The sequence below is a fragment of the Phascolarctos cinereus genome, unplaced genomic scaffold, assembly GCF_003287225.1.
Source record: "Phascolarctos cinereus isolate Bilbo 61053 unplaced genomic scaffold, phaCin_HiC Scaffold_7;HRSCAF=346, whole genome shotgun sequence".
Lineage (NCBI taxonomy): Eukaryota > Metazoa > Chordata > Mammalia > Diprotodontia > Phascolarctidae > Phascolarctos > Phascolarctos cinereus.
The window spans coordinates 153,080,032-153,102,560 of NW_027556180.1; the positions used below are offsets into that span (position 1 = coordinate 153,080,032).

Genomic DNA, 22,529 nt, shown 5'->3' on the forward strand with positions numbered 1-22,529 from the left:
ATTTGAAGCCTGAGTCTTTTTGTTTCCAAGTGTGGCTATTTACCCACTATGCAATGCTCTCTTTCTACACACTCACTCAGGTTATACAGATATTGTTACTTAGAACAGTAGAGATTTTAATAATTCAAATGATAGTTTTAATTTTTAAAAAGCATTGTTACAAATAATTAAAAATTATTAAAGATTTTTTCAGGTTGAATTTTCTCCAAGTAACTGAAAATTTAAGCTAGTAGCTATATTTCCTCCCCAAAACACACCTATGAATCATCTTCAAAAACACTTTGATAATGTAAGATATGTATTTTGAATATGGCATACAAGACAATTTACAATTTCTAAATTTACAATTACAATTCAAATTTACAATTTCTAAATTAAGGTCAGTGAACTTATAACATATCTAGGTTGATCAGAACCCTCTGAAAACAAAAATCCCCTTTTAAGCAATATTGTTATAGTTTGGCAATATTGTACAAAATCCTATTTTAAGCAATATTGTTGTAGATTCTTTTCTAGGTACTAAGCTGAGAGCTAGACAACTTAAACTTTACAAAGGGTCTTTAAGGTACATGACAAATTGGGGACAGAGGAAGATTCTAGTGTCAGCTTTACACATAAAGAAACTCACAGAGTTTCTTTATGCCCAAAGTCATAAGGCAAAATTCAGTGACACACCCAATCTCGTCAACCTTTCATCACTACTAGCTTAAATACAGGAAGTTTCACTGTACCTACCAAATCTAGGAATGAAAATGCCTTTAATGTATTACTGCTACAATAAGTATGATGAAAAAATTATCTTAAAGAGCCACCGATCAGTCACAAAAGTTTTGAGTCCATTAGGCAACAATCACATTTTCAAGGCAGTTACTCTCTTTTTCTTGAGACATTTGTAACGGATCTGTGTTATTTTAAAATCTAAACTGTTCTTGCTGATCATTCCTTACAAATTACAGCTTACGGCCAATTCCCTATCTGAAGTAATCACCATGATCACTGGAAGACCATAACTGGTTATTCCAGAAAGAATCATGACTTTGAGTAGGCATTCAAATCTAGTAGAGAGAAAGAAAAGCTTTGCATCTCAGAGTGTCATTCAATAAGGAATGGGAAAAGAACATACTATAGACAAGTATAAATTAAATTGTTTCTCAGTAACTGGGGCATGAAGAAATATACTCTCTAAACTGACAGCCCAAAATGAATTTGGTGGGTGTACTCAACATATGTGGCTGAAAAAAATTCACCAAAATGCCAGAATGGGTCATAACAGCATACATCCGTGGGCAGCAACGTCACAATGCAGCAGTAACATGAGAGTTGAAACAATTGGCAGACATATATGACTAATCAGAGATGGGTTTCTATTTCAGAGCCCTTACCAGTACTGTGATCCCTTGTTCTTTACACAGCATAGCTACAGCACTGAAAAGAATACTCAGCAGCACCCAGAATGTAGAAAACTGAGTTCCTTCCTTGTTACCTGTCAATTAAGATAAATTATATAAGTTATTCAGGGCAGTTCAAAGATTTGTCACCATGAGGAATGATAAAAGAAACCCGAGACATTTATCTTGGGTAACTACTATTCAAGAATTTCTGTCAGTCTTTGGAAGGCAAGTGAAGTAGAAAGAACTCCAAATTTGGAGCCAGGTGACATCATCTTTTTACTTGTTACCCTATGTCTTAGGGGCAAATCACTTCATATAATTAGGTCTAATTTCCTACTCTGTAAAATGAAGGGGTTTGATCACTAAGGTTTCTTACAGGTCTACAGTCTAAGTTTCTTTCCTAGATTTTTATTTCTTAGTAGAAACACTATACATAAGCATATACTTATTACATGTTATTCCCCTTCCACAATCCATGATCTAACTAAACTGGTCACCTTTGCTGCTCCTCACACACTTCGCTCCATTTCCCATCACTGTGCCATTGTACAATAATGTTTTTCCCTCCTTCCCCTCCACTTTATAAAGAATCTGCTATTTCCTTCAAGACTCAGCTTAAGTGTTATCTTCTATGCAAGGGGTTTCCTAATTCCTTTAATTGCCTAAACTGTCTTGTATTTATTTTGCATTACACACACACACACACACACACACACACACACACACACACACACAGGTTGCCTCCCACAATAGAATGCAAGCTCCCTGAGAACAGTTACTGTCACTTTCATCATCATATTGTTAATGCCTACAATGGTGCTTGACACATAGTAGGTACTAAATAAATGATTGCTGATTGATACCCACAATTAATGAGAACTAACCCTCTTGTTAATGTGGATTTCTACTCCTCAGGTTTTGGTATTCTTAGCATGTGCTCAGAAACATATTCAGGAAGCGAGCAAGAGTAGCCCTGGCAACAAAGTCTCCTTCACATGAGACTTGAAAGTTGGCAACCTGTCTCTTTCTAAGATATCAGTCACCCCACAGGTTATTCTGACATATCACATCAAGGAACTCCTACTGTGATCTCTGGGGGTCCATCTGGTATTAAGGCGACTCCTGGAGGAAGTTGCTCCTGCCACCATGATGGGAATGATAAGAATCTATCCTGAAGACCTGCCGAACCGGCACCAGGGTTTCTCACCACCAGTGGAGTGACTAGATGCAAGAAGGTTGCAGGGGTAACTTCACAAAACTTTTTGGAGCAACTTTAGACAGTGTATAAAGGGTTTTCTTTCCTCTCCCCTACAATCAGGACATCATCTAGGGAGGGAAACGGATACTAAAGAAGGTACTTCCTTTGAAGAGGCAGATGGTCCCAGTCTCTGTAAATAGTATATACAACTATGTATAGAAGCTTTGCTTATCAGAGAAATGCAAGATTCAATATTATGTCTTACAATCCTGTGATGCCTTGCTATTGCAAAATATACTAGGAATATCATATGGGCAAAAAAGACACATCTTTAGCTCTCCTACAGCTGTTCTAAATCTGAGGTGACCCAAGTAGCAAGAATACTATACTATTAGAGGAGGAAAAGAGTAGCTAAGTAATCAAGCAGTCTGAGTACGACAGGTAGACAGAGCACAGTGACAAAAAAGGCCTTGTGATGGCGGAAGAGAGACTGCCTTGAGATGGAATTTTTCAAGCCCAGTCCACTGTCTTCACAAAGCTCACACATCCTGAATACTCAGAGAAGGTACTTTCAGCCTCCAAATTATGCTGTGTTTAACTGAGTTGAGATACTTTACCTAGTTACATGATATATGCCAATTGAGGACAAATACCCTGGACCCCACAATAATCAGGACTTTTCATAAACAAGAAACAGGATGTACTTTTGGAATTAGCTGGTGCCCACTAAAAGTCTGTAGGTTAAAGTTACATGCCTGGACTCAACAGCATAGTTACCTTGCTCTGAATATGTTCTTTTTTTAAATTTATTTTTATTTATTTTGATTTAACAACGATCACTTCCATATGCTTTAAATTTATTTTATTTTTTTTTCTTTTTGGTGAGGCAATGGGGGTTGAGTGACTTGCTTAGGGTCACACAGCTAGTTAAGTGTCAAGTGTCTGAGACCGGATTTGAACTCAGGTTCTCCTAACTCCAAGGCCGGAGCTCTATCTACTGTGCCACCTAGCTGCCTCCCATATGCTTTAAATTAAAAAAAAAAAAGTTAAAAATTTTTCTCCCCCTTCCTCCCCAAGACGGCTCACAATCTCATATAGGCTATACATTTACATTCCTATTAAACATATTTTCACATTAGTGAAGTTGTAAGTAAAAATTAAAACCAATAAGAGGAACCATTAGAAAGAGAAAACAAAGCTCAACAGAAGAGAAAAAAATGATAGAAATTCAACTTCCATAGTTCTTTCTTTGGATGCGGATAGCATTTTCCATCACAAGGCCTCTGGAGATGTCTTAGATCCTCTAACTGCTGAGAAGGGTTAAGTTTATCATTATCAGTCATCACATGACGTGGCTGTTATTGTGTCCAGCGTTCTCTTGGTTCTGCTCACTTCACTCAGCATCAGACCATACAAGTCTTTCCAGGTTTTTCTGAAGTCAGCCTGTTCATCATTTCTTATAGCACAATAGTATTCCATTACACTCATTGCTACCTCTGCTTTTTTTTACTTCAGCTGAAGCATAATATATTCTGCTCCAGCCTTTTACCTTTACCCTGTATGTGTTACTCTTTTTCAAATGTGCTTCCTGTAAACAACATATTGTAGGATTATGGTTTTCAATCCATTCTGCTATCCGCTTCCATTTTATGGGAGAGTTCATCCCACTCACATTCACAGTTATGATTACTATCTGTGTCTTCTTCTCCATCCTCTTTTCCCCTGTTTATGCTTTTCTTTCTCCTTTCTCCTTCCCCCCCCTAACTAATGTTTTGCTTTTGACCTCCTTCAGTCTCTCCTCCCTAGAAGGAGTATATATAGACAGAGAGTATAGGGTAAGTTGAATATGAAGCGATAATATCCAAAAAATAAAATTAAGGGATGAGAGAGGAATGTACTGGGAGAAAGAGAAAGGGAGAGGTAGAATGGTATAAATTATCTCGCATTAAAGAAGCAATAACAAAGTTTTTATAATGGAGGGGAAGAGGGGGGAGGTGAGAGGGAATAAGTGAACCTTATTCTCATCAGAAGTGGCTTAAAGAGTGAATAACATACACACTCAGTACAGAAATCTATCTTACCCTAAAGGAAAGTAGGGGAGGAGGGTCTAAGAGAACTAGGGTTTATAGAAGAGAGGGCAGATTGGAGAGGGGGTAATCAGAAGCAAACACTTTTGAGGAGGGACAGGTGAAAGGAGAGAATAGAATGAATGGGCGACGCGATAGGACGGAGGGAAATAAAGTTAGTCTTTCACAACACGATTATTATGGAAGTGTTTTACATGACTACACATATATAACCTGTATCAAATTGCTTGCTTTCTCAATGAGGGTGGATGGGGAGGGAGGAAGGGAGAGAATTTGGAGCTCAAAGTTTTAAAAATGAATGTTAAAAATTATTTTTACAGGTAACTAGGGAAAAATTAAAATATCAAATAAAAATTTTTAATAAATAAAAATTAAATTAAAAAAAATGAATGTTCTACTCTTTAGATGATCTCTATCCAATGCCCAAGGAGTTGGCACACTGAAAGAAAAACTAAACTACCACCTTGCTGACATTCTCATTATCAATAAAACCAGAAGATACAAAGAAATTTAGAAAAGCTATAAAGAATTTGACAAAGTCCTCCACACTAAGACAAGGATATACCTTAATAATCAGTAGCTTCATTTCGAAGCCTATGTTTAAAAAAAATTTTTTTTTACTATTATATTGAATGTCAGTGAAGCTCTCAGAATGTCCATTATATAACTGGACTAACTCCTTTTCCAGTCACATTGATGCTTCAATTCTGACTTCTATGCTAATGTCACTGATGTAGCCAACTTTCACCTGCTACACATCCTTCCATACTCTGTGAGTCGCCTGCCATTTTGATTCTTTCAAGATCATGGTACTGTATGATTCTTCCCATATACATCACCAAGACAAGAGTAGTATTGAATCTCAGAATTATTTACCCAGAGGCAGCTAGGTAGTGCAGTGGAGAAAGCACTAAACCTGTAGTCAAGAAGACCCAAGTTCAAATCAGGCTTTAGACTCTTACTAGCTATATGACTCTGGGAAGGTCACTTAACTTGTCTGCCTTAATTTCCTCATCTGTAATCCAGGGAACAATAATAATACCTACCTGTTATGGTTGTTGTGAAGATCAAATGAGATATTTGTAAAGCACTTCACAAACATTAAAGCACTATATAAACACTAGCTATTATTAAGAAGGACTTTTGCAGCAATGAATGGCTTAGGATCACTGAAAGCAATATATAGTTTTCCAAATATGATCCAAGACCTCTTCTTCCACAATTCTGGGTTGAACTTATTGTCCATATGTAGTGAAACATATTTTTCAACATATTTTTTTCTAGCCTCTTCCTCTTAACTGGTTAAAATGCAGAGCTAATTTATTATATATTGAATAAACTTTTGCATTCTTTGTTCTCAATTTTAAAAACAACTGGCTTTAAAATATATTTCTATATCCTTAGAAAACTAAATTAAATTGCTTTTTGTTTGTGAGTGGCTCACAACTTTTCCAACATTTTCATAAGCCAATAGCTTTCAATCAAAAAGAATAAGTTCCTAGTTCATGAATTAAAAGCAGGTCTTAACTCAGAAATAATTAGTTGAGTTCTTATACTCTCAATATTCCTTGAATAGCAATGCCAAGATGATAAATTTCCATTTCGCCCTTCTCATCTTCTCGTCCTTTAGGAAGAGATTCACTGGGAAGTTTATGTTATTTGAATTCTAATAATCAAATTTCCATGTTTAAATAAATCCACCTTTGACCATCCTAGTAAAGCAATGGCAACATGCAACAAGCATTTACTAAGCACTGTGCTATAATATATTTGATTTACACCAACTATTTCATAATAGTATAACTTTAATTTCACCTAACCTGTTTGAGAAAAGAAAGTCGAATTTACAAAGATTTGGCAACCTAACCATTATATCACCCTGAATCATGGAAACAGAAACAGTCTATTGACTTTTAGGTCAGACTTTCCTGGAAGGACAATGATGCTTTGCAATACATGAAAATCCTATTTTCACTTTATTTATTAATACAATTACTAATAATGCGAATCTTTTTCTTTGCAAATCTGTTTTGAGTAGAAGTGCAAATATGAATTTAGAAAAACAATTTCATTTCTTAATGTGATATGAATTATCAAGTATAATGTTACCTGAGTGCAACAGAAATTATTCCAATTAGAGAGAGACATCTTCTCTTTCTACTTCATGTGCTTTCACAACTATCCTTCTTAAGAGAGGAATTCCCAAGCCACAGAACTTACTTTTGTGTACATCTGAATCATAAAAAAACATATCAGGACTATCTTTGCTCTGAATCTTCTTCCTCCACCTCTGCCTAATAAAGTTCAGGTTCCATCGGACCAGTAGAAAAGGAAAAAAAAAACCAAGCCAATATTCTCCTTCCTGAAAGCAAACTATTGACCAATTGCTCTATGATCCTTAAAAGGATATTTTCCTCAGGTATATTTAATTAAGAAGTCCTGGAAATTCCCAGATTATGATTCAATGCTTAAAAAATGGAGCCACTCTTAGAAAATGGTGATGTGTGGGAGTATCTACTTCTGGTTTAATGTGGGGAAATGTCAGTATTCAGGTAGACTGAGGTAAAGGGTGATAGAGAGTGGGAACACAGGAAAAAAACAACATGAAGGTACTTTTCAATTTTAACACCAACAAGCGCCAAAAGATGTGATCAATTCATTGAAGCATGTGCCCCTGATTTGGCATTGCTTTCCACTGGGAAGTTCTTTCAGAAAAAGTATCATATTGTACAAGATACCCTTCTCAACCAATATATAGTTGGCACCTATGCCGAGTTGAAACTGGCACATCATATTGTAAGTGGGAAGGATGCCACCCCAACAGATGGCCATGACTGTAGAAATGCCAAAGAAACACAATGAGCATCAGATTCCTGTTCAGAAAGTTGGAACAGCCCAAGTAGTGCTTCTAAGCCTACAGTGAAGGGAATTGGATATTGCTATTCTCATTGAGTGCAAGATCATTTGGGGAAATGCAGGCAATACTATAACCCAAAGCAATTTGCAGAGTGAAGACAATGTCCACGTGAATACCAGTACCAGAAAATCCATGACAATAAGGGGAAAAATCTAAAAACTATATGTACATGTTTTGCTTTTAAGAACTTCAAGATCAAAATAAATAGATAATTAACCAAGAAAGGTAAATAGGAGAAGCAATATATTGGGAGTAAGAGCTGACACATTTTAGCTTATTCTATATTACTGGTGTGTATGAGTGTTGCTGAGTTCAGAATGGATTTTAAGGGTCTCTCTAAGGGACTACTTGTTATCTTAGATCATTTAAAAAATACTGAATGACACCAAGATTTAGAGTTGCTGAGAAAAACAAAAGGTTAAGAAGAAGAAAAAATGCTCTCAGTCATAAATAATTCCTCTTCTCCTGAGGCAAATAGTTACCACTAGATAAAATCAGATCCTGTCGTATATGCCCAGTAAGTGGAACTTTTAGACTATTTGCTTAGAAAAGAAAAGGGATAATGGATTTAGCCAATTTGATAGTCCAAACATGGAACTGTTACATAGAAATGTACAAATGTTTCTATCTGAAAAATGAGATTTCAAGACAGATGCAATTGTTGAGATGATATTTCATCCAAGCCAATAAAACTTTATTTTTCCTTGGGGAGATGATGTGAAAATTGTAATGAATATACTTTTTGAACTTCCTTTTCTTAAATTTTCTTTTACAATGAGTTAAGCTTTCTTCTTTACAGGTTATATCAAAGAGAGGTAAGCTTCCTTTGTAAAACATTTCCTTTTCATAAAATCCTGTTGTGAAGGATCTTGCCGGCACACATCCCATTTAAACACTCACAAAAAGGGCAGGGCCCTAGAAATGTTATTTCACTAGGTTTTCATTTGATGAAAATGCCAGGATTCCAGAAGATTAACACAAAATTGCTTGATAATAAATACAGCCAGTTTAAAATGATACAGAGGCTTGCAATATAGTCATCTCCTCTTTTTCTTTAAAGGAATTTAATGAGGTTACCAGAAAGGAATTCATTCTCTAGAACAGCTTTAAAATTACTTGTTAAGTTATTAGTTTAAATGATCTTCAAATAATTCATTCTTCTATAAAACTCTATTCTCCCTATATTTCAAGCTTGTCTATAGCTAATATTGGATCTCTCCCTTAATTTATGCTTCAATCTAATAAGTATGAACAGCAGGTCATTTATTATGGGTACCCAATAAACATTAAGCAACATCTAGTATTCATATTCGCTGGCCTCCTTTCCATTATGAATACTAAGCAGCCCTGTGATGAGGGCTCCATTCAGAACACCTTGTGGCAAACCACAGCTACTGTCCAGCATGTTGCTATGGAAGAATATGCTATCACCCAGCACAGGGATTCTAGGCATGATGCCCACTGCTCAGCCAATAACATAGTTTTAAAATATCCCTTTAGTCTATGAAACAAGAAGCCAGTAAAAAAAAAACCCAAAACCTACTCATGGAATTATTTTGAAAATTATGAATCAACTCCAAGAACATTAAATGGAAAATCTATATAGATTAATCTGCAAAAAGAATTTAGATGCAACTCTGCTGTGATAGAAATAGGTAAAGAAGATAAATGATTTGACTTTGATCAAAATGGCCCCAGAAGATCTAGCAGAAATATAACAGAAACCGGAAGTACTGGGACCACCACAATGAACTCTGTAGGCATTTATTGTAGAAGGAAGACACACTTCATATTCATGAGTTTAACATTTAGGGACCTGTCAAAGACATGGGGTTGAACACTACCATGAAGATTAGAGATTATTCCAATGGCTCAATGTTTAGAACGCCACAGTTAATTCTCTATTAGAAAACTTATTAATTAAAAATGGATTGCTAAAAAGTAAAAGTTGTGTAAAACCTAGAGGCTCCATTGAGAGGAATGGAGCAACTCTAGTCAGGCTACATGTATAGCTTTATCAGTAGTATGTGGTACGAAAATAATGAGTCCAAAATGGAAATAGCAATGGAAACCAAATTAATAACCACACTTTACTCTCATGTAGCATCAGGTACTCACATTTTACACACCTTTTTTAACTCTAAAGCAAAACCACTATGACACTGTGGCTGTAATTCAGAACTTTCCTAGCACATGAACAGAGTTAAAGGATATCCATTGTGCCTTCAGAAAATAAGCCTAAAAGTCTAGTAACCACATGTCCTGATGAATAAATCTCTTCAGGAAATGCAGAACCCCTACAGCATCCTAAAGCTTTATATTCTCCACGGAGAGAGGTGCTAATAGCTGCAAGAGACTTGAAACTAACTGTGCAACAATGCCAAAGACTGGGTTTTAGTTTAATTTTTCTTTTCTCAGAAAGTACACTAGAAAAGAGGTTATTCATTTTCAAGGAATATGAGTTGAATTATAAAATATTAACATCTTTTCCTTGAGAGGTTTAGTGTAAGAATTCCAACCCCTATCTAGCAGCTTACAATCTCCCCTCCCTCCCAAGTCATATTACACAGAACTGTCCCTCTGTTCTGAGGAATGTCTAATCAGATTAACAAATCTTTCTGAAAAGAAAAAGATTCAGAGAGTAGCAATATAAATAGATTTAAAAGAAAAATTATTTTAATGATAAATAGTCATACCTAAAGATGAAAGAATCTTTACCTTGCTACTTACCTAGTTTCCAAAATAGAATTTAACAAAGAACCACATTATTTCATTTCTGATTATTTTAGTGTCAACTAACCAAGGGAGAGATTTAAAATGTATCTCTCAGATGATCTAACCCAAATGTTAAATCTCTATTTACTGCTTTCTATTCATTAAAAAGTCCTTATATATTCTCCTTGACATAGATTTAGATGATCTGATAATTACTTTAGAAAGGACATAATTTAAAATTAATAAAACATTTAATTGATCTACAGTTATTCCAGAGAAAAGACAACAGACTGAATTATTTTCTCCAAGAAAAAGGTGACTACTGGTAAACCTTTCATCTCATGTGACTGTTTTATGTATTTAATTCACAACTCAAGAATACAAAGTACTAATATTTGACATTTAACAGAAAAGGGTGGTAGAGAGTTTTTCCATCATTATCAGTGATTCATAATCACAATGTGCCTGCCACTGGATTAGTCATGTAATTAGCTAGTCTCCTTTAAAGTGATGCTTCATAATCCCAGTAGAGGTAAAATTGGTCATAAAAAGGTTCTTGTAATCAGTGGTTTGAGTTATGAAACTTTTGTGAGGGGCAAAGATTCAAAGCCTCACCATCACAAAGGGCAAAAATTTGGGAAGACCATGGGTGAATTTTTGGGAGAAGACAGTAGAGGAGTAAGACCCTTTAGCTACATTTGCAATACCTCACTGAAGAACATAAAAAACATACTTTATTTTGATGTAACAAATAGTGACTAAAGTCTCTTGACTCTTAGTTGCTTGAACTTACTTTCTTCCTTGGGAACCAAGATAAAAGAGTTAAGAGGAGATCCATGAGCAAAAGGAAGAATAAAAACAAGATAATCTCATGCCTATCTTCCATATTTATGTTCCAGAGAAATAAATTATTTGACAAAGATCTAGTCTTGAAACTACATATATATATCTGACTCATTCTGGGGCATGAGGAAAGTTAGGGATGGAACTGACAAACCTGGATAAAATCAGTGTTTCATCAGACCTCTTCTACTCTAACATCCATAAGTAGAAGGGGAGACGTGATTTGACCTAAATTATATCAGACTGTATGTAAAATGTGACCATCTTTTAAAAAAAATAAACAATTCCAATGTAAATTTCTGCGTTCCTAAACAGTCATTTGAATCTGGAAAATTCTGGTAACAGTTTTAATAAGAAGACTTAATTTATATACATTGACATGACATTTAAAGAACAGTTCAGGCTTAGAAATCTAATTCTTTTTGCATCTCTCCTCAAGACTTTTTAGTAATAAAAACATTTTTGAAGTTTTCTTTTCACAATATTATAAGAAAATACAATTTTAATATGCAAGACACAGTAGTCAATGACTATAGTAATTTATTATTTGATAAACTCAAAGACCCCAGCTTCTGGGGATAAGAACGCACTCTGAAAAAAACTGCTGGGAAAACTGGAAAAAAGTATGGCAGAAACTAGGCAGAGTCCCAAATCTCATACCATAGACCAAAATAAAGTCAAAATGGGTTCAGGACTTAGATATAAAGGCTGATACCATAAGTAAACTGGGGAGAACAAGGAATAATAGTTTACCTATCAGATCTATGGAGAACGGAAGAATTCATGACCAAACAGGAGATAGAACATTATGAAAAGCAAAATGGATAGTTTTGATTACATTAAATTGAAAAGCTTTTGCACAAACAAAGCCAATGCAACTAAGATTAGAAGGAAGGTAGAAAATTGGGAAAGAATTTTTACAACCAGTCTCTCTGATAAAGGCCTCATTTCTAAAATATATAATTAAGACAAATTTATAAGAACACAAGCCATTCCCCAATTGATAAATGGTCAAAGGATACGAACAGTTCTCAGATGAAGAAATTAAAGCCATCTACAGTCATATGAAAAAATGCTCTAAATCGTTATTGATTAGAGAAATGCAAATCAAAACAATTCTGAGGTACCACATCACACCTATCAGACTGGCCAACATGACAAAACATGAAAATGATAAATGTTGGAGAAGATGTGGGAAAATTGGAATACTAATACATTGTTGGTGGAGTTGTGAAATGATCCAACCATTTTGGAGAACAATTAGCAACTATGCCCAAAGGGCTACAAAAATGTGCATACCCTTTGATCCAGCAATAGCACTTCTAGGGCTATATCCCAAAGAGATCATACAAATGGGAAAAGGACCCTCATGTACAATAATATTCATAGCAGCTCTTTTTGTGGTGGCAAAGAATTGGAAATTGAGAGGATGCCCATCAATTGGGGAATGGCTGAGCAAGTTGTGGTATATGAATGTAATGGAATACTATTGTGCTATAAGAAATGATGAACAGGCTGACTTCAGAAAAACCTGGAAAGACTTGTATGGTCTGATGCTGAGTGAAGTGAGCAGAACCAAGAGGACTTTGTACACAATAACAGCCACATTATGCAATGACTAAGATTGTTAAACTGAACACTTCTCAACATTACGAGGATCTAAGACATCTCTAGAGGCCTTGGGATGGAAAATGCTGTCCACATCCAAAGAAAGAACTATGGAAGTCGAATCACTATCACTAATTTTTACCTTCAGTTGAGTTTTGTTTCCTCTTTCTGATGGTTCCTCCTATTGGTTTTAATTTTTACTTACAACTTTACTAATGTGAAAATATGTTTAATGGGTATGTAAATGTAATGCCTATATCAGATTGTGCGCCGTCTTGGGGAGGGTGGGGAGGGATGAAGTGGGAGAAAAATTTTCAACTTAAAAGCATATAGAAGTGATTGTTGATAAATCACAATAAATTAATGAAACTAAAAATAAAACGAGGGGAAAAAATACAATTTTTAAAAATTAACTGATTTAGTAATGGTACCAAAAATATTTAACTGAAGAGTATACATTATTCTAAGGATCTATTCCCAATGTAATTTCATATAGTTGTTAAGTTACAATCTCAGAATTAAAAGGGATCGCATAGACCATCCCTACCTAAGAAAGAATCCTCTCTAAAAGAAACCTTAAAAGTGGTTATCCTGCCTCTGTGTGAATACTTTCAATGAAAGAGTAATAGGGAAGAAACAGACTAAATACTGAAAGAGAAGTAAGGGAGTTGGGAAGAAAAGCATATTGCATGACAGCAACGGCAAGGTGAATTCAGAACTGGCTGACTCAACAGACCCAAAGAAATGATAAATAATGGATCCATCATGTAGAGCATCACAGGGCTCTGTCCTTGGCCTCGGTTTGTTCATCACTTTTGTCAATGACTTCTTATAGGAAGGCATAAAGGGCACATCAAATTTGCAGACATGAATCTGGAAGTGATAGCTAAAAGACTGGCAAGAATGCGGGCTAAAGCAAAGCTGATGAAATTGATTAAGGGTAAAAAGCCCTACATTTGGTTAAAAAATCAACTGTATAAACAAATAATTGGGGAAGATCTTGTTAGAAAGCAATTCAAATGAAAAAAAACATCTTATGGATTAGTCAATTCCAAATTCACCATGAATCATCAATATGGGATGACAGTCAGAAATGATATGACAGTCAGATAATGCAAATTTATGCTACATTATTAGAAGTACATTCACCACAGGAAGGGAAGTAGCTTCTGCTACTAGTATACCTTGTCAGACAACATCTCTAATGCCATGTCCAATTATGGGTGCCACATTTTAGAAGGAAGGTTGACAAGATGAAATGTACCCAGAAGAGGATGATGAGGAAAATGAAAGGACCTGAAACCACGCTGTAAGAGTATCTGTAGAAGGAACTATGGACATTTAGCCTGGAAAGGGGAATACTTTAAGAAGACTTGACTACTGTCTCCAAATATCTGAAGGTATCATATGGAAGCAAAATTAGATTTGTTCTGCTTCACCCCAGAGGACAAAACCAGAACTAAAGGTAGAATTCATAGAGAGGGAAATTGCAGTTTAATATAAAAAATTTCTAACAATTAGAGCTATCCAAAGATGAAATAAGTCTGCCTCACTAAGTGGCAAGTTCCTCGTCACTATAAGTCTTTACGCAAAAGTTGGCTGAGCATTTGTAGTTGTGATTCGTGCTTTGGGTTGGAGCTATTAGAAATGATGTCTGAGGTTCCTTTCAATCATGCAGTTCTATTAGAGCAGCCTTTCCCTAAAATTGAGTTTTTTCTAGACTTCAGAAAGCCTATAAGGTATGTATATCAAATAAACTTCAGTTTAACTGAATAAAAATTTACCAATAAGACATAAAATAAAAAAAGGTAAACAATGCTTACTTTCTCTAAATGCTTGACAGTAGCCAAGGAAAGATAGCAAAAAGAAGAGGGCACCCAGGAGGTCAGCTCTGCCAACGATACCAGCAACCTTAAAAAGAGAGAAAAAAGATTTTCATAACAACATACATTTTCAAAACTCTAATCTTGGGAAAATCGTAAATATAATTACTTAGCAACATGAAACAAAAACTATAGCAACGCTGTTCTGATAAATTATTTCATTTTATGGTAGTATCTTACAATCATTTGGAGTTTCAGCTTTTAGTGATAAGATTTATTTACTTTCAGAAGAAAATGGGCTTTCCATGCACCTACTGAAAAACACTTTAAAGTGTTTAAATATTGAGGGAGCTAATTTATCTAGCATTTACCAAAAGAATGCTCTGGAAACTGGCACTATTGATATCCTCTAACATAAATCTTGAATAAGAAAGTTCATGGTAAATGAAAAATATTTCAAAAATAAAATTTAATGAGAAAAATAGACAGAAATAGACCTGAAGAACTATGACATGATTATAAAGCTTTCCTTAAAGAAGTCAGAGAGGTAATGCTAGAAATGCAAATCTGATGTTGCATCTAAATTACTTCAGTATCCTCAGATCAAAGTCACTTATGGAGTTGAAAATAAAACTTTCAGAAGTATTTGGTAAATACTAGGCAAGAAAATGGAACCTCATATCTCCTACTCCAAACCTCCCCCAGCATTTTATCATCCAACGGACTCTATTCTTAGCCAAGCTACTCTCTCTTAACTTAGCTAAATGATCCAGAAGAAATTTTTTATGTGTACAGGGATGCCACAAAACACTGTTTCACCCAACACAGTTACAATAATATTATTATCATAATACACTCATCCCACGCACCCCTGTCTAATTCCTTCTTTCCCTCCACACCACCCAGAATGTTGCAAAGTGCCACTGTAACATGATTTACTGGTCACCCACTTACAACACTGTATATACAGAACTACCCTCTCTAACATCATCAAAAGTTGTGTTTTTGTGGAGCCAATTAATGATGTTAAGGCAGAACATGTTTGCATTTCCATCATACTTTCTCCAAGACAGTTTATCTAATTAGTTCTTTTCAAATGACTCATGTTAATTCATAATATAGTCTATTTATAAGTACAAGTCTTAGTTCAATGAGATTCTTGATTGACATACTCTATTTTCCCAATATTTCAAGTAACAAAGCTTTTATTGACATTATCAAATTTTGACTCTTTAATCAATGGGGGTAGTAAAATTAAGATTAATTTAATTTTTCTAGAGACTAAAACATAAGATATGATGCACTGTTAACAGAGAGCTTAGGGAGTAGGAAATAACATTAAAGTTGCACTGAAAATGAAGAATATGTTCACAACTATTACATATTAATATCATAACCAAAAGCTTAGAAAAACAATGTTTAAAACAGTCCTTTAAAGGTAGTAACTATCTCTAAGCCTATTTAAGGCTAACCTATATACTCTTGATGGAAATTCCTTAAGGGCAACACATATGCCTCAATCTCCACCATTTAATAAGAAACATAAAAGCCTAGAATGTAATGAAGGAGAAAAGGGTTAGTAGAGTGAAATTAGGTATGAACTGCTCCCCCTCCCCATACAGTTACTTTGAGTGAACACAATACACAAAGTAATTAAACCTTGTCCAAGCTAAATGTGGGTGCATAATTTTTACTTAGTGGCCAGACCTAGACATAGCAGCTTATCTTTTTTTGGAGGAAAATATTTGCAAAATGTTATCCTTTATCATTTAAGCAAGATAACATTTCACTATGATTTGAAATGCACTATGGCATTATTGGAAGAGCACAGAAACTTTGAAAAAGGTCCCTAGGATCTGCCATTTTCTGTTATGCTTGATTACTGCCAACTCTTGATCTGTATAATGTAGCAGTGGGCACTACCCTAGAAAGCAGAATGAATTCCTATTGAGAATAGAATGTTTCATTCTTTCTTTGTACTATTCCCAGTGCTCAGCACATAGTAGGGACTTTAATTGATGTTTGTTGATTGATGATAGAGACCTTAGTTAATCTTCTCAGCTAGGACAGGAACAGGGCAACTGGGTCTCAGGTGAGTAGCCCCACCTATGGATCTCCTGTCCAACATCAGCAAATTGCTCCTGGGCCTTACAGAAATAGCCTGAGGCACAAATGGCTTGACCCACTTAAGACTCTCCTTCCCCTCCCTCTTCCTTGACTTTCTTTTCCCCTTCTTCCTACTAGTTCCATCACAGAATGCCTTCCACATTGGCACATACTTGAAAGAGCCATGATTTCATTTGATAAAGCACTCCTATTAACAGAAATCACAGCCATTGAATACTTTAGTAAGTGGTCTTTATGAGTTGCTGTGGCTAAAAAAATTCATAACCTCTCCACATTTAGCTAGGCTGATCTGAGACAGAGAATATACAGTCCATCCCCAGTCCCCTACTTGAAGCTATTTCAGCTCAGTCAGATCTGCTAGAGGTTGTGCTCTGCTGGTAAAGTCTTGAGACCACTAGGTCACTTTCATAGCAGGATGACCCATCAGAGGCTGGATGATTAAGAAATTATAAAAATAAGACTTGTATGCCAACTGAATATTTTTAATACTAACTTCATTTATTTTACCTGTAGGAGTTTGTGGATAAGAGTAGCTCAGTAAAACTTTCAACAGCCTGATAAATTTTTGGGTTCTCTTTTAGATATACGTCATTCACTGAAAACTCTTGTATGTGAAAATATTTTTAGTCTTAATATACCAACTTATTTCAAACTCAGCAAACTCAGAATGTGCCAACCTACTTTTATATTCCCATACTAAATGTAAACAGCATACTGTAAACAGTATGATAAATACACATAGAAGTACACTGTTCTCCTCATACCAGGGCAGCTGAAGAATAATTTTCAGTCTGGCAACATTGTGTCCTAAAGCCATTAACCCATGAAAATGGTGTGACCAACAGCTGAAGAAAACAATGCTGCCTAATAGAGGCTGACCCTGGAAAGTCTTTGAGAAGCTGTCTTTCCATCTGCTATCTTGGGTGGTCCTAATTTTGCTCATTTAAAAAAATCCCATTTGAAATGGGAGTAGGGCAGGGAGATAAAAAAAGGGGAAAAGCAGCCTTGGAAGCTGAACATTGTTGTTACAGCAGCAAAACAGTTCCTTTTCACAGAAGTTTGTTCTAAACAGCCTTGAATGTGGCTTCCCACTTAAGTTTGAACATTTGTCTTAGGGCCTACAGTGTGACAAAGATAGTGCAGGAATAAGCATTCCTTATATAATGACATAACTGTAAACTGCTTAGCACAGTGGTAAGCACAATATAAATGTTAGCTAGTATTATTGTTATTAACAGATCATTACTGAGGAATTACTGTGTGCAAAACATTGCAGTAGGTATCATGATCAATACCGAGGTCTTTAAGGAATCTTCCAGGCTGAACCAAGTTATGTATAACCATTTCTCTCTTGTAGCCTGGATTACCCTAAAGTTCTCCCTAATAGCCCAGGATGTTTACCTAACAACTTTACTATATTTCTCAGGTGCATAGGATACCTGGGGACATTGCAAGTGTTTAGCAGGCCCCAAATGGTATGACTAGACACACTTAACAACTGTCAGCACTTGAAAGTTTTTTCAAAGAGCTACAAAGCAGTACAATCTACTGGAAAAAGCTTTTTGTCAAAAGACCTGGTTCAAGTTCTACCTTTCACACTTCACTAGCTTTGTAAGCTTGGACAACTGACTTTACCTCTTTGACCCTTAGTTGTCCCATCTATAAAATAAGGCTAATAACATTTATATTACTCCTTTCACAGAGTTATTTGTGAGGAAAAGTGCTTAAACCATAAAACTTGCCAAAATATAAATAAGACATTATTAAAATCAGAATACTGCCAGTTCTTCAATGCTTCGTTTAATTTCTGATGGTTTAAGGTTACATTTTTGTGATTAGAATCAAAGCATGACATTTGTTCATTAGGGATGAAAGCTTGGTGTAGCAGAAAGGACAATGGATTGCTTTTTTGCCTAGGTTTTGCACTAACAAGATATGATGCCTTAGGTTTTCTCATCAGTGAAATGAAGGGATTGATTTCAGAATTGTAGAGTTAGAAGGGACCTCAAAGATCACAAAATCAAAGTGTATGTAGTCCAAATAGGTCCATAAATAGGAATTCTTTCTACATCGATCCTGACAAGTGGTCACTGAGACTCTGCTTGGATACCTCCAAACACAAAGAATTGGGGAACCTACCACCTGTCAAAGCAACTTGTCCTGCACTGAGACAACTGTAGTGGTTATAAAGCTTTTCCTTAGATCAAGCAAATTGAATTTCTCTCCATCACAATTTCCCCTCATTACTCTTAGATCTGCTCTCCAGGGTCAAACAAACAAGTCTAAGCCCTTAAACACTCGAAGAGAGTTACTGTTTGCTCCCCACAAGTTTTTTCTTCGCCAGGCTAAAAATTCCCCATTCCTTTAAACCCCATAACATGGTCTGTAATCCTCTAACCATACAGGTTGTCTACCTAAATTCCCTTTTAGCTCTGAAGGTCTATAATCTTTCTTGGTGAACCCATGTTCAAGGCTTTGTGTTTCAATTCTCCAACTTAGGCAACAGAGACAAGCCATAATGAGACATAGTCTGTGTGTATATCTATGTACACATACATATATATAAACGCACACATATGCACATATAGGGAAAAAGAAAGAAGGAAGGAAAAAGGAAAGATAGAGAAAGAAGGGAAGGAAGGAAAGAAGAAAGAAAACAAAGAAAGCAAGGAAGAACATGCTTAAGTCTAAACTTTCAAAGCAGTTTTCAGCCTGTGGGGGTGGGGTCCTGAAGTTTTCTGAATTTTCTAATGCAAAAAAAAAAGCATAAACAAGCAGCTGTTAAATAATAAACAGACCCCAACAAACCCAGATTGCTTCTTTAATCAAATCTCATTTTTTCTGTCATAGACTGCACCCCTAAAAGAAATTCTATTAAATGTTCATAAATTTATTGAAAGGTGTTAAATTCACTATATTGTACTCAGGAAGTCATTTAGCTGAATATAGAATAGAACTTTAAAAGAAGCAGAAATATTATACACTTCATGCTGAGTACCACTGGGGGTAGAGAAAAGTAAAATCTCATTTGTAAAATTAAGATGCTAGTTAGACTCAATGATCGCTAAATTTCAAGGAGGATTCAGAGGTCATCTAGCCCCAAAATGTACCTGACAAGACTCCCTTAAGCCATTAGCCCAAGCAATAATTTTCAAAGACTTACATATGGTTTTCTGTAATTTTTACCAAGTCATATATGTGCAAAAGGAAACTTAATTCCCATCCCCAGCTACCCTATCCTGAATACCACTGGCTAATACAGTTGGTGCCAAGTATATTTAACAATAGCTCAGCTGAATTAGTGTTGTAGAGCTCACTAAAAAGCAGCACTACAGACCAGTGACATCCTGTGCCCAGCGGGCTAATGTAGACACAGGACGGCCCAGAAAGTGTTACTCAGGAAATACTCAAGCATGAGCACTGATACTCCTGTCCCCAAACAGGCTACTCCAAAACAAGCCCTCACATACTATGGTCAAGTGCAGTACAAAAGGGCATAGGCAAAGGCTAGGAAAACATTCTGTTCTTCCCACGTCAATCTACAATGAGTTTTTCTAATTGGGTTCACAACAGCCTATGGAGCTGAGAATTAGGTTCATTTAATCTTCCTTAAAAATAACTTTTAATTTCTTTTTTAAATTTTTAAATAATTATACTTTATTTTTAACATTCATTTAAAAAAAAAATTTGAGCTCCTAATTCTCTCTCTCCCTACAGCCCTCTCCCACCCATTAAGAAGGTAAGCAACATTATATCAATTATACACGTGAAGTCATGTAACATTTCCATATTAGCCATGTTGCAAAAACAAACAAACTAGAAAAATTAAATAAGTGAAAAAAGTATTCTTCAATTTAAGGTCACGAGTTCTTTCTCTCTTTTCCTGGATGTAGACAGCATTTTTCTTCATGGGTTCTCTGGAGTTTTCTTGGATTGATCAAAGTAGGTAAGTATTTCACAGATGATCATCATAACAATATTGCTGTTACAGTGCACAATGTTCTGGTTCAGCTCACTTCACTAGCCTCAGTTCATATAAGTCTTCCTTGTTCTGAACCCACTTCTCTCATCATTTCTTACAGTTCAATAGAATTACATCACAATCATATACCATAACTTGTTCAGTCATTCCCCAATTTATGGGGAACTCCTCAATTTCCAATTCTTTGCCACCACAAAAAGAATTGCTATAAGTATTTTTGTAAATATAGGTCCTTTTCCTTTTTCTCTTATATCTTTGGGATACAAACCTAGTAGTGGTATTGCTACATCAGAGGGTATGCAATTTTTACACCCTTTTGGGCACAGAATAACTTTTAATTTAAACCATTTTTGCCCCTTTCCTTGATGGCTGGAGTTAGAATTCTAATTCTAATAGTAGCAATATGACCTTAGGAAAATTACTTTTTTGGGGGGACTTTAGTTTCTCCATCTATAAAAAGACAGGACTGAACTAGATTATGACCAAAGAACCTTCCTGTTCTGAAATTCTGATTTTAATCATAATATCATGCCAGTAGAGAACAATAGCAAACAGTAACTGATGCTTAGAATTGCAACTGTGTCCATTTTTTAAAGTACATTTAAAAAAAAAGTTTTCAAAAGTATGATACCTTCTAATATTATACCACAGTTATTTCTGGGAAAAAAAAGAAACCTCTTCCCCTTCTTCATGGAACTCTCTCTTAAAACCAAGGAAAACAATTGTCAAGAATTCTGGATATGATAACTGTATCTGACAACTTATATAACATCCTGCCCACGTGTTATGTCCAAGTATCTCCCAGCCATGAGAAGTGAAGCATGCTTCATTTTCTGTTCTCCAGAACCAGTACAGGTTTTTCAGTTACTCTAAGCTTGGCCTTCTTTTCAGTGATTTTTTTTTCCAGTTTCACTGGGGAAGCCACTGTATATATAATGTTCTTTTGATCCTTCTCATTCTGCTCTGAATCAGTTCATCCAGGTCTTCTCATGTTTCTGAATTCCTCAGATTCATTTCTTTCTCTGCCTCTTAGAACCCCATTGCTGTTGTTGTTGTTCAGTTATTTAGTCATGTCCAACTCTTTGCAACCCCAAGGACCATACTGTCCATGAGGCTTGGCACTGAGAATACCTCCAGCTAAATAAGGCTCCCTTGGCTATATTGCCCATCATTTCTACTGGCCAAGCATCAAAATTCCTGGAGTTTCTTTGTAATCTTTGTAGTATATTTGATGCATTTAAAAGCATTATTCTGGCTCCTTGATACTTGAATTGTTCAGCAGAGCCAAGATGGTGGAGTGAAAGCAGTGACTTGCATGAGCTCTCCCCCAAACCCCTCCAAATACCTATAAAAAATAACTCTAAACAAATTCTAAAGGAACAGAACCCACAAAAAGACAGAGTGAAGCAAATTTCCAGCCCAAGACAACCTTGATGGTTGATCAGAAAGGTGTATCGCGCCGGGCGGGGAGAGGAGCGCACTGTGGCGTGGAGTGAACCTGGAGCAGGCCTCAGAGGACTGAATCACAGGTAACTGTGGAGGCTTCCAGACCTCTCAACCCACAAACACCAAAGATAACTTAGAAGGTCAGTGGGAAAAGTCTGTTTCTGTGCTTGGAGAGGAGCTAGGTCAGAGTCAGCTCAAGAGTGCAGGCGCCGGGGCAGTGGCTGCATCCTGAGCATCCAGCCCACAGCCTGAGGGGGAATCGAGTGGCTGATCAGAGGGGGATTGCAGGGATCTATTTGCCAGTGCTGAGGGAGGAATCTCTTGCTTTGCCCACGCATGGATCTGGGTCACAGTTCTGGGCAGCGGTCCTGGGGCAAGGAGGAGTGCTGGCA

General features: G+C 36.1%; 1 protein-coding gene across 4 annotated transcripts in view; it reads right to left on the reverse strand.

The window, feature by feature from the left end:
* Nucleotides 1-22,529, reverse strand: part of TMTC4 (transmembrane O-mannosyltransferase targeting cadherins 4) — a 93,436-nt gene that overhangs the window by 46,004 nt on the left and 24,903 nt on the right. For all 4 annotated transcript variants that reach the window (XM_020964016.2, XM_020964014.2, XM_020964015.2 and 1 more), the window contains exons 5-6: nucleotides 14,583-14,670; nucleotides 1,383-1,483 (exon numbers count right to left, since the gene is read on the reverse strand). In XM_020964016.2, coding sequence (XP_020819675.1) covers nucleotides 1,383-1,483; nucleotides 14,583-14,670 — 189 coding nt within the window. The remainder of the gene's footprint in view (nucleotides 1-1,382; nucleotides 1,484-14,582; nucleotides 14,671-22,529) is intronic.